Source organism: Pteropus alecto, unplaced genomic scaffold (genome assembly GCF_000325575.1).
Source record: "Pteropus alecto unplaced genomic scaffold, ASM32557v1 scaffold39, whole genome shotgun sequence".
NCBI classification, from domain to species: domain Eukaryota; kingdom Metazoa; phylum Chordata; class Mammalia; order Chiroptera; family Pteropodidae; genus Pteropus; species Pteropus alecto.
In genome coordinates this window covers 11,894,932-11,907,862 of record NW_006443568.1, presented here as the reverse complement: position 1 = coordinate 11,907,862, position 12,931 = coordinate 11,894,932, and the positions used below count along the sequence as shown (strand labels likewise).

The following is a 12,931-nucleotide window of genomic DNA, read 5'->3' as shown; positions in this document are numbered from 1 at the left end:
CCGCCCCAGCCCCTCTCCTGGAGCGCTGTGTCTCCTGCCTGTCCTCAGCCCTGTGCCCGGGGCTGGGCTTACTTACAGATGCACCTGTTCTTCTTTTTTCCTTCTTGGAAGAGACATTCTTCTCTTGCCTTCCATGTCCTGGCCTGCCACCCCCCATCCCACGCCATTATTTGTCCACCTGTCTGGCCTGTCCATCTCTGCCAGCCCCTCCTTTCCAAACAACCTCTAAAGGCTGGGGGACCCTGGGCACATCCCCATCCCTCCTCTCTTTCCTATTTTCCCTAGTCCATCTTTTCTGAGTGACCTTCTCAGGTCTCACAGTTTTGGATACCATTTTCATGCTGACATTCCCATATTTATGTCACCAGCACAGACCACTCCCTGGAGGTCCAGCTGCCCACTTCCATCTCTATTTGGGTGTGTTTTAGACAAGTAACCCTTACCCCAAACTTGCACCTCCCTCAGGCCCCCCATCTTAGGACATGGCACCATAGTTCATGGGGAAACTCAAGTCCCAAACTGAAGTTGTCACCCTTGACTCTTTCTCATGCCACATCTATCCACCAGCCAATCCCACTGGGTCTCTCTTCAACACAACCACCTCCATCTCATTTAATCCTAATGACACTCCAGTGATGTAGAGATTCTGACCTCATTTTGCAGGTGAGTAAACTGGAGATCAGAGAGGTTAGGCCATTTGCCAAATAGATGCCAAAACTGGAACTCGAACCCAGGTCTGTCAAAACGAAACACTATGCTCTTAGTCACTCTCTCCTCTCCCCACTCCATTCCAGAGGAGGTAGAGATGGTAGGCCATTTGCCAAATAGATGCCAAAACTGGAACTTGAACCCAGGTCTGTCAAAACGACTATGCTCTTAGTCACTCTCTCTTCTCCCCCTCCATTCCAGAGGAGGTAGAGATGAGACATTGTGCTCATGTGGGCTTAGGATCCCAGACAGCAAGAACCAGAAGGATCATCCAATAGATGGAGAAACTGAGGCCCAGAGAAGGGAAGAGAGGGATTTGCCAAAGTCATACAGCAGAGCTGGCATCAGAAGCCTCGGCTCTCAACCCCTCTACCAGGCATAATGTCATGTAAAATGGGGCTAATAACCCATAGACTTTTCGTGAAGACCAAGCAACTCAACTTTGTAAATTGTGAAGTGTTATATAAATATCAAGGATGTCACCGTTCAACTGGGTCGAGAGCCTGAGGGTGGGGACTCCCCGCAGCAGGGGCAGGGGCTGGGGTGACAGGTGCTGACCCGAAGGGGGAAGGAGAGGACAGGGGAGGAGTCCTCGCTTGTCCCTGAATGGGGTCAGCACTGGGGCTAGAGAGGTCTGGCCTCAGGCAGAGCCATGCACATGCTCCACAGGCACTGTGGCTACAGCAAGGCCTTCCAGGACTCAGACGAGGAGAAGATGCACTATCAGAATGGGCAGGGTGAGTGCCGGGGCCCAGGGATCTGAGAGCAAAGAGGAGGTTGCAGTGGGAACCAGTGCTAGTCTGGGGGTGGGAAGGAGAAAGGTGCTCACAGAAAAGACCAGAACCCCAGAAATAGAGACTCGGAACTCCAGAGATAGACAGCAGAATGTCACAGAGACCTGAGACCCCAAAAGTGCCATGCTGTTCACCTTTCCTGAGTCGCAGACCCCACTGAGAATGCTAGAGACCCTCTCCCCAGGGAAATGCATAAATGTGTGCACTTACACACAGTTTTGCATACAATATTGGGGGCAGGTTCATAGACTCTTGGACAAGAACCCTGCTATGGTTTTTCAGGACCCTGCAGAGACCCCAGAAAACAAGGCAAATGCGGGGCTCCCTACCTCCACACCCTACTTCCGTGCCCATGTAGACATTTGTCTCAGTCATGGTACCAATTCCCATTGAGCCCGAATGCAGCCTCAGAATCCTTAACACAGTCATCTAGGGAACCACTTTCAATTAGTTTGACACTTGTGACGAAACCTTTTTTTGCCACATTCCTGCCTCAGAACAATTTAGAAAGATCTTAAGGACTCTAGAAAATGACAGACATGCTCCAAACTCACTGGAGACCCCAAAGTTTCCTAGAGACTCCAGAGCTAGTCCATAGAGACCCTTCTTTCACTTGGCAAGAACTCGCTGGGTGCCTCCTCTTCGCTCCGACATCCTGAGATGCCCAGAGATACTCCTCGCCCCGCCCCCAGACCCAGGGAAGGATGGGAGGGAAAGTCTTCCTGGACCCCACTGAAGGCCCTTCTTCCCTGGCCCCTCAGCACCTCCACCTGTCTTCCTGCCCCTGCACCACCCCCCGGGGAAGATCCCAGAGCCCCAGTTCTATGCAGAACCCCACACCTACGAGGAGCCAGGCCGGGCAGGACGCAGGTTCACCCGAGAGATTGAGGCTTCCAGGATCCACATCGAGAAAATCATCGGCTCTGGTGAACCTCGGGTGTTATGGGGGTGGGGACAACGTGGGGAGGTGCCCAGGGGAGGAGACACCCAGGGCAGAGGGGAACCGAGGAGCCTGGCACAGCCGGGCCCACTGGGGCACTCGGGTGTGTGAGGCTGGGGGAGTACAGGGTTCTCGGGTTGGGGGAGGAGGGTGCCACTACCCTCCCCCTGCCTACCCCTTGGGGTCCACAGGAGAGTCAGGTGAAGTCTGCTACGGGAGACTGCGGGTGCCAGGGCAGCAGGACGTGCCTGTGGCCATCAAGGCCCTCAAAGCCGGCTACACAGAGAAACAGCGACGGGACTTTCTGAGTGAGGCGTCCATCATGGGTCAGTTTGACCACCCCAATATCATCCACCTTGAAGGTGTCGTCACCCGTGGTAGGTGCCGGGCAAGGGCAATCTTACCCTGCAGGGCCCCTATTGCCAGGGACAGGGATCTGGGTCCATCCTCGCCCCACCCCGTTCTGCCCCCGCCCTGCCACTGTTCCCTGGCTCAGGTCCCCAGATGACTCAGTCGAGGAGGGGCCCCAGAGCCAGGAACCTCAGTGGGAACCCTCGCCCCCCTGGGGCCCTCAGCACTGCTGCAGCTCCTGTAGCTCACGGTGGGCTACACGTGTCTGGGGTCCCTGATCAGCAGTCCTGATCTCCTCACCAAGAGCCACAGCCTCCTTGTCCCCCTCCCCAGGCCGCCTGGCAATGATCGTGACAGAGTACATGGAGAATGGCTCTCTCGACGCCTTCCTGAGGGTGCGTGCCCCGCCCTACCTTTCACATGGGCTGGCGGGGGGCGTCCAGTCTGGATGTTGGGCGACCACGTGAGGCCTCCAAACATCCCGGGAGCTTGGACCCTGGGGAAGGGCTGCCAGGTGCAGAGTCCTAAGGATCAGCCAGTCAAACTGCCTTTTAGCCCTATCACATGTGAATCCCTGTGCTGCACTGCCGTGGCCCAAGGTAGGGTGCCTGTGTGGGGACCCAGGGCCCCACCCAGAGGGGAGGCATGGCGGCTGTGATGAAAATCGCTGGAGTCCCAGCCCCCGCCCTGCTGTATTTGCTCTTAGGCATAGGACTTAACCTCTCTGGGCCTCCATTTCTTCTGCAAAATGAACAGTCCTTGCCGCCCCACCTACCCCTCAGGGTTGCTGTGAGTGCGAATGAGACCATGGGGATGAACCTTAACCCGTCACATGCTTCCTAAGCAGTGAAGCACTTTGCAGACTGCAAAGAGCCTTCCTGCAGCCCACGCTGTGTCCTCTGCAGACTCACGACGGGCAGTTCACCATCACGCAGCTGGTGGGCATGCTCAGAGGGGTGGGTGCTGGCATGCACTACCTCGCAGACTTGGGCTACGTCCACCGTGACCTGGCTGCCCGCAACGTCCTGGTCGATGGCAACCTGGTCTGCAAGGTGTCTGACTTTGGGCTCTCCAGGGTGCTGGAGGATGACGCCGATGCCGCCTACACCACCACGGTGAGTGCGTGGCCCACTCCCCTTTCTAATAGGCCCAGGGTGGGGCAAAGCAGCACAGAAGGGACCCCCACCTGCCATGCAGCAAAATTGGAAATTTCTGGGTTGCCTTCTACGTGGGGCAAGTCCTGCTGCTTCTCTACACCTCAGTTCCTCCCTCTGGGAAATGGGAACAACCTCGCCCCCTTTCCTCTGTCACTGAGTGGGTTCTGGACCTCAGGGCTGGTCTCCACTGTCACTAACTGGGAGATTTGGGAAGAGTTGGTTGGCACATCTCTGAAACACACATCCACTTCACATCTGTCTCTAAAGTCTGGCTAAAACCAAGCATTTTCAGAATGTATTTCATGGAGATCTGGTTTTTCCTAGAGGTGTCTCAGGGCTGCCTTAGAGGCAGGAGGCTGAGTGGCAGCGGCTCTGGCCCTCCACCCCCGCCTCAATCAGAACCTTCCCTTTGGATCTTACCCACTGGGCCTCTGAATGAGGTTTCACTTAGAGAAAGGATTTGTGAACCCCCCAAAAAGAAGAAGAGATTAGGCAGGGGCAGGGAAGACTAGGCCATGTTCTCTGAGATTCATCCTTTGTTCAGGCATCGACCGCTTGACTGACACTTACTGAGCATCTACTGTGTGCCAGGCGCTCACACAGTTTCTTCGTTCAGTCTTCACAGCAGCTCTGTGTGCAGGCCTCCCCCATCAGAACAGGTGCCCTTGGAAGGCGAAGGCCATGTTTCCCCCGCTGAGCTGACAGTTTCCCAGCCTGGGAAATAGCACCCCAATGTTCAGCTCCCTGGTTCTGGCTGGAAGAAGCTGGACACTCCTGTGTCCATTGCAGGGAGGGAAGATCCCCATCCGCTGGACAGCCCCTGAGGCCATCGCCTTCCGGACATTCTCCTCGGCCAGTGATGTGTGGAGTTTTGGTGTGGTCATGTGGGAGGTGCTGGCCTACGGGGAGAGGCCCTACTGGAACATGACCAACCGTGACGTGAGTACCAGGCCCTGGCTAAGCAAAGGCGGTGTGGGCCTTAGAGGGAGGGACAGCCTCAAGCCTGGCGTCGTGCTCCCCCTCCCCAGGTCATCAGCTCCGTGGAGGAGGGGTACCGCCTGCCGGCACCCATGGGCTGCCCCCGTGCCCTGCACCAGCTCATGCTCGACTGTTGGCACAAGGACCGGGCCCAGCGGCCTCGCTTTTCCCAGATCGTCAGCATCCTTGATGCGCTGATCCACAACCCTGAGAGCCTCAGGGCCACGGCCACCGTCGGCAGGTGCCTGGTGCCCACCCCAGCTCCCCGCCAGCCCAGCTGTCCTCCCAGCATTGCCCTGACCTAGTCCAGGCCTTGGGACAGTTCAGCCCTGACTCCTCAATCGGACCTGCCTGGGTCCCGACCCCTGTTCTGCCTGGGCCTTCCTCAGCCCTCTCCTTCCAGCCTGTGGTCTAGCCTGTCAGACCCCTTGCCCACTGCTGAGCCTACACAGAGGCTGAGGGTGGCTAGTGCCAGGGTTCCCAAGGAAGGCAGAGGCCCTGGCAGGCCGCTTACCGCAAGCTCCTGTGCCTCAGGTGCTCGGCCCCGGCCTTTGCCCAGAGCTGCTTTGACCTCCGCGGGGGCGGGGGCGGCAGCGGGGGCCTCACCGTGGGGGACTGGCTGGACTCCATCCGCATGGGCCGCTACCGGGACCACTTCGCCGCTGGTGGTTACTCCTCTCTGGGCATGGTGCTTCGAATGGACGCCCAGTAAGTGGTGGTCCCATGGGGGTGGGGGCACGGGGAGAGGGCAGGGGGGCAAGATGCAGAGCCACTGAGGAGGCTGGACGCTCCAGGGGATGAGTGTGTCCCTGTCTTCACGGCTCCCAGCCTCCCGAGGCAACCTGGTCAGCACTATTCTTCCTTTACAGGGACGTGCGTGCCCTGGGCATCACCCTCATGGGCCACCAGAAGAAGATCCTGGGCAGCATCCAGACCATGAGGGCCCAGCTGACCAGCACCCAGGGACCCCACCGGCACCTCTGACCAAACCGAGCTAGCCCCAGGCCATGCCGGCTGCCAGAGGCCTTGCAGGGTCGGCCGGCAGTCAGAGCAGCCCCAGGCGTCTGCCCTTCCCCCTTGGCTGCCTTCCTGTCAGGCGCCTGTGAGGCCAAGGACTCCACTGAAGGACCTGGAGTTGTCAGGGGTCGGCCACCTGGGAAGGGACCTTTGGTGCTCAGCACAACCAGGACACCTGCGCCCAAGACAGAGAGCCTTCTTTTTCCCAGAGGCTGGGGCCTCAACACCGCTGAGCCCAACAGAGAGTTCACTCACCTGCCTCTGCGTGTGTGTGTGCGTGTGCATGCGTGCGTGTGCTCCTGTGCTGTGTGGGGTGTGTTCTCACAAGGTCATGGGACCACATGTGCGTGTGCTCATCCACCAGGTCCCAGCATGTGTGCCAGTTGTGGTACACATGTTTATTCATGACTCAGAACACATGTATGCAACCATGGGTGGCATGTCATGAATGAGGATGAGTGTCACGATACTGTGAGCAGGGAACTTAGTGTGACACTGCCCATTGAATGTGGGCCTAGGTCCTGGAACCCACAGGGCCTGGAGAGAGGCTCAGGCCCACCTTACCCCACAACTGGAGGCCAGAGCCAGGGGCCACTTCCGATCCACACCAGCACCAGGCCCACCCTTGTCTCTCTCCGGGTGAGCCCACCCCGGCTCTATCTCAGGTCCGAGCCTTCCCTCTAGCTGGTGGGGGCCACCTACAGCCTCCGCCTGGCTCCATCGCTGCTTCAACAGGAAAACAGGGTTCCCGGCCAGCCCCTCTGGCCACCTCTGTGTCGGCATCACCACAGGGTACATGAGATGCCCTCAGCTGGACTTGGCTGCCTGGCTAAGAGACAGGGGCCACCAAGTTCCCTCTAGTCGCTGATGCCCCTCCATAGCCCAGGGCTTCTCACTCAGAATTCCTTCTGCCAACCTCACTGTCCCCCAGCCCCATGTCTGGGATCAGGGACCATTAGATACTAGCTTTTCAGCCTCAAGTCACTGTTCCTGTGCCATCTGGGCATCACGAGGGAGTGTGCCTTGTCCAAGGTCACACAGCAGCCGAGTATCCAAACTAAGCCTCCCCCCAGGGCTCTCTCCCCCACACCATCCTACAAGGACAGCTGTGGGTGGGAGGGGCTTGGGAAGCCCTCCCACTCAGACACTGATCTTGTCCCTTATGGCCCACCAGGGTATGTAAATATCTTTTTTCTACCATGTCAGAATATTTTTTTCCTCACTCCTGACAATGCAAAAATGGTCTTCAAAGCACATAAAAAGCACCCAGGGTGAGAAAGCTCCATCCCAGGGGAAGCTGGCAGGGCCCAAGGAACCCCACCAGGCAGGATGCCAGGTGCCCCCTGCCAGCCCTGAGGGAGGGGCAGGCCCAGCTCCCACCCCTGGCCCAGCCTCCCCTTAGCCAGCACAGCTGTTCTGCGGAGACACCAGCACTGAGTCCCCCTCTCCCTCCTGCAATAATTCGGGGAGTCTCAGCCCCACCCAGGTGCCGCGGCCAGCTCTCTACACCTCTATATATTATATTACTATATAGCCGAGCTGTTCTTTCTTCCTATGGAAGTCGGAAACATGGTCAGGACACGATCCGGGGAGGACCCTGTCTTCCTCCCGTCCCCACCCCACTCTCACCCAGCTTCTGGGCTCTGGATCCTCATAGTCAGTGGGGGACATAGTGGGGCTGGCATTTACAAAAGTGTGGCCCTTACCCCCGACATGAGGTGCCCCCCAGGGTCCCAGGGACCTGCCTCTCTGTGGTCTCCATAGTGAGTCTTGAACTTGCCCACAATGAGAATAAATTCTGCCTCATCTTTACCTGTGTCTCTCATTTTTTCCCATCCCTACAACCTCGACATCTGGCCAGGAAGGAGCAACCTTACGCTGTGTACCTACGGTATACATGCCATGCATTTCTTTCTCTCTGGTCTTCTCATCTCTCCCAGGAGGTAGGATTCATGTACCCCTTTTATATATGGGAAGGCTGAGTCTTACAGAGGTCAACTTGCCTAACGCCAAGTGTGTGGGGGCTGAATCAGAACCCAGGTTTGTCCAACTTTAGAGCCCATGATTCACAAGGAAGCACCCCCATCTGCCCCATATTCTCACTTCCAGAATGTTCAGACAGTGCTGAACACTGGAGCACGGTCCCTTGCAGCTGGACATTGCTGTTGCCTCTGGTTCTCTGGGGGAAGAAAGATGGCCCCTAGAGGAGGAACACAGAAGGAAGGAGCATTTCATGGGAACGACCTCCTCGGGACCAAGGTGTCCATCGAGAGACATGCATGCTATGGAGCAGGGAAGGGAAGATGGGGTGCAAGCATATTCCATAGTTACATCAGGGGGCTGAGGACCCACCTCTGCTCCGGGAGAGAGGGGACAGCAGCAGGAGCCAGGGTGGTGGCATCGGAGGCTGGGAAGGAGGCAGGGGCAGAGAGCACAGCCCGTGTCCATTTGAGTCAATGGCTCAGCTGTTTGAGGAAGATGCCCCTGAGATCTTACTGACAAACAAGTAAATGATCTCCAGCAGCTGAGAGATCAGCTGACAAACAAGTAAATGATCTCTGGCTGAGAGAAAGGTCTTCTACCCTGCACCTCTCTCAAATTGGGAACGTGGAACTAGGAAGAAAACACCTTTAGCATATTTCTAAAATCTCACTAAAAATCCCAACAGCCCTATGAGATTGATAATACTGCTTCCCTCTTACAGATGAGCACAAGCATGCACAGAGAGGCCACTGTCCCACACAGTGCGACCACCACACAAAGCCAGATACATCTGATTTCAAACCAGGTATATTTCCCCCTGAAACTTCAAACTCCATTTCAGGGCCCCTCCCCCACAGGACCAGCTGTTTCCTCTGAGGAAGAACCTGTTACTACACACATCTTTTCCCTAAAGACCAATCATCAGAGCCTATTGAGCACCTATTGTGTACTGGGTGCTATTGAGGATACAAAGATAAAGGTGATGCAGCCCCTTCTATTCAGAAACTGAGACAAGGTGGAGGTACAAAGTGCACTAAAGTGGCTCCCTCAGTCAGATCCAGTGTGCTAAGTATCAGGAAATGGGGCATAGGGAAGGGTTAGAGAAGGTCAGAGGAGAGAGAGAGAGAGAAACAGAGAGACAGAGAGAGAGACAGAGAGAGAGACAGAGACAGAGAGAGACAGAGAGACAGAAGGTGGAGGGCCAAGGCTGTCTCCAAGGACTTCCCGGAGGAGGCATTCAGCTGGGCATTGAAAGATGAGAAGGGTTTGGAGGTTCATCTCCTAGGTAGCCCCCTGTTCAAGAATGAAATGCAGAGGGGAGGAAGAGTACAGCCAGAGGAACAATAAACTATGTTTGTAGATGGGAAGCCCCGCTATTATAAAGTTGGCTAGTTCCTTCCTATTTAATCTATACATTTACTTCCAATAAAATTTGCAATGGAGTTTTTCTCTGCGACTTGACAAAGTCATCTCAAAATGTATATGGAATAATAACCCAAAATGGCCAAGATAATTTTGAAGAAGAAAGAGAAGGAAGAGGAAGGGAACCTCACTCTGTCAGATATCAATAATTACTAGAAAGCTCTAAAAATTAAAATAGTTTGATTTGGTCCCAAGAATAGAGAAAGAGATAAAAAGAATGGAGAATATGCCTAGGAAGTGATCCAAATATGTATGGGAGTTTGAAACATGACCAGGGTAAAGGATGATCTAGTTAACGGGTGATGTTAGGACAATTAAATACCCTCCTGGAAAAAGATAAAATTAGATCCCTACTCCCACCACTCACAAAATAAGTTCCCAGTGATCAAAGTCTTCAGCGTAAAAAGTAGACTATAAAACAAACAAACAAACAAAAAACAGGAAAATAACTTTATCAGGAGACAAATGATAAGGGAAAGCCATGCTAAATCTTAGTTCATTAAAATCTAAAAATTCTAAATAACAAATAAATTTGTTAAAGCCACAGCTGGAAGAAGATATTTGCAACCTATATAATCAACCAAGAGAGAATTAGTTTCCAAAATAAAATTTCTTTAAAATTTCAAAGAATCGATTTACCAAAACATTCCAAAGCAATAGGAAAATGGGCAAAAAATGAACTGAACAGACAAATAACAGAAGAAGAAATTTAAATGGCCAATAAAGATATAAAAAGATTCTCAGCATCACTAGTAAACATGGAAATGCAAATTAAAATAATAATGAGAGCATATTATACCAATCTGATTGGCAAAATTTGTTTCTAACGCTAGTATTGATGAAAGTGTGGGGGGAATAGTAATGTTTATAAACTGCCAGTGAGAATATAAATTGGTACAACTTTAGAGAGCAATTTGGAAACACTTAGCAAATTTTGAGATGAGCAAATCTAGGACCCGGCAGCTCCACCTTAGTGTGAGCCTGTCTTAGGTTAGGTTACTAAGCAGTGCCTGAGATTCTTGTGCAGGTGGTTTATTTTGGGAGAGCTCTCAGGTGAGAGAGGGGAAGGCAGAGAGGCTGGGAGGCAATGCTAAGCAATGATTCCCGGTGAAGACTAGCTTCAATCTGATGCAGCAGGGAGTTCTAAAACACTAATAACATCACAGAGTTGATCCACCTTGAGGCAAGGGGGTCCAGACTTTGGTACCCCCCATTTTCATCGGTCATTGCTTGTATGCTGCCCATGGGGTGGGAGAGGTCATGTCACTTTCTGGGTGAGAAAGTTCCCAAAAAGGGAGCAGCTAGGAGATCTTAGCAGCCAATACAGGGCAGATGGAGCATGACGGTACCCACGGGTCAAAGGAAGCTGGGTGCAGCACCTACAGTGTTTTCTATGCATCTCATTTCATACTCATATGCAAAAGGATACATGTCCAAGGATGTTTATTACACCTTAGTATGTAATAAAAATGAGGGGCAGCCTAACTGCCTCTCAACACGGGAACAGGAAAATAAGCTGCTTGATAAGTACAATGAAATTGTCTATCGCAGTTAAAATAAATGAACCAGATCAACATGTACCAATATGGATAAGTCTTCAGAACATAATATAAAGTGAAAAAATAAATGACAAAGGAATATGTATAGTATTATACCATTTAGGTAAACTTTAAAAATAGACGTAACAATAGAATTACAGGTTTTAAATGCATAACTAGATAATGACAGGACATGCCTGGGACAGAGAAACACCAACTTCAGTTCAGTTACCTCTGGGGAAGAAGGGTGAGGAGGGAGGCAGTGTCGAGCTATATCAACAAGAGTTTCATTTATTTTCTTTTTTTTAAAAGAGAGGGCTCTGAAGCAAGTATGGCAAAAATGTTAACGCCCGTTTAATCTCGGTGGGCACATACATGTCTGTTATATTATTTTCTGATTTTTCTGTATGTTGAAATAGTTTATAATTAAAAATAAAAATGTTTTAAAATCACAAAGGAGAGGTTTTGAGATTTGCCCTCAGGAATCACGGTGCCTCCTGAGAAACGGGAACCAGCCCCTCCGGGGACACGCGGGGTGCGCTGTCCATGGTGCTGGATGCCAAGGACGGGGCGTGCAGCAACCAATCAGCGGGTCCTGCCAGCTCTTTCTCCAAACTATCCTAAATCTAAACGCTTATCTCCTACCACCTGCCGCCTCCACTGTCCGAGTCGCCACCGCAACCACCTCTTCCCCGGAAGTCAGCAGGAGCCTCCTCCCTGGTCTCCCTTCTTCCCTCGCCCCCGTAAATCTATTTTCCACAAGCAGCCGGAGGAATGTTTTTTAAAAACAAACCAGATCATGCCACTTTTCCTAGTTTCAGCCCTCTGAAAGATTCCGATCACGTTTATAATGACATCTGTAACTCTCATCTGGCCTAACACCCTACATTTTCGATCTGCTCCTGCTGGCCTCTTCGACTGGCCTCCGGCCATCCTCCCTCTCATTCACACTCTTCTTTTTGCCTGGGATGATCTTCCATGTCTGCAAACGGTTCAGTATGAGAGGGACCACCTTCTATCTGAGTCATTTTCTACCATGTTACCCAATGCTATGATATTCTTGGAACTTATAACTAGTTGACATTATCTAATTTATTGTTTATTTGTTTATTTTATGCCCCCATCATTCAATATGCTCTAAAAAATCAGGTACCTCATCTAATTTACTCAGTTCTTTAAGCACACACAGCACATTGATGGCCTTCATTTGTGTGCAACAGATATTTATTGAATGAATGAATGAATGAATGAATGAATGTATATTTACTGAGCACCTCTTCTGTGACGGGCCCTGTTCTTGGCTCTGTGAATTCTGGAATAAATAAGATAATTCTTGCCCTTAAGATACTCACAGGCTGGAGATAACAGAGAAGCCAACTCATAGGATCCTAGAATGTTGGAATAAGTCCCTTTGCTTTTGTTATAGAATTAGAGAACTTTAAGGGAAACAGATTTGCACTCTCCACACCCTCCTTGTTTCTTAAATAATGAAATCCAGCCTTATACAGGGAAGGAAAAAGACTCGCCTAAGTTTACACAACATCAGAGGTATAGTCTGGATCTGCACTCAGGTCACCTAACTTCTTGTAGTTTGCATTTAAAGGAAGGTTCCCCAGAGCACTTATATTGCACTGTGACAGATCTCCCATCTTCACTGTGGACTGATTAAGGCCAGAACTATTTCCATTTAGCCAGAGAACCCCAGTGCCAAGCCTAAACTGGCTCCTGGGAGGAATTCAATGAATGATGAAAGCAGAGGCAAATAACATTCATTTCCTGGGGCGCTTGGTATCTATCCTATCATGGGGTCAGTTCCTTCATCCTTCCCTTCCATGTGATCTTGAGCCTGTCACTTCTTCAAACCTCGTTTCATGGCCTGTAATACAGGGTCGATATTTACATGCACTGCACAGGCTTGTCATGAGGATTAGAGGATAATATGAGGGTAAGACACAAGGACAGTGTGAGGTGTTGGTCACTACAATAGGAGGACGGTGGCTGGGTATCTCTGGGATGGTGTGAGGACAAGGCTGTGAGTGTGGG

General features: G+C 52.0%; 1 protein-coding gene across 1 annotated transcript in view; it reads left to right on the top strand.

The window, feature by feature from the left end:
- Nucleotides 1-5,912, top strand: part of EPHA8 (EPH receptor A8) — a 36,040-nt gene extending 30,128 nt beyond the window's left edge. Inside the window, exons 8-18 of the mRNA XM_015598809.1 lie at nucleotides 795-808; nucleotides 910-914; nucleotides 1,378-1,445; nucleotides 2,264-2,428; nucleotides 2,634-2,819; nucleotides 3,127-3,188; nucleotides 3,699-3,908; nucleotides 4,740-4,889; nucleotides 4,979-5,169; nucleotides 5,463-5,636; nucleotides 5,798-5,912. Coding sequence (XP_015454295.1) covers nucleotides 795-808; nucleotides 910-914; nucleotides 1,378-1,445; nucleotides 2,264-2,428; nucleotides 2,634-2,819; nucleotides 3,127-3,188; nucleotides 3,699-3,908; nucleotides 4,740-4,889; nucleotides 4,979-5,169; nucleotides 5,463-5,636; nucleotides 5,798-5,912 — 1,340 coding nt within the window. The remainder of the gene's footprint in view (nucleotides 1-794; nucleotides 809-909; nucleotides 915-1,377; nucleotides 1,446-2,263; nucleotides 2,429-2,633; nucleotides 2,820-3,126; nucleotides 3,189-3,698; nucleotides 3,909-4,739; nucleotides 4,890-4,978; nucleotides 5,170-5,462; nucleotides 5,637-5,797) is intronic.
- Nucleotides 5,913-12,931: the final 7,019 nt, after the last annotated feature.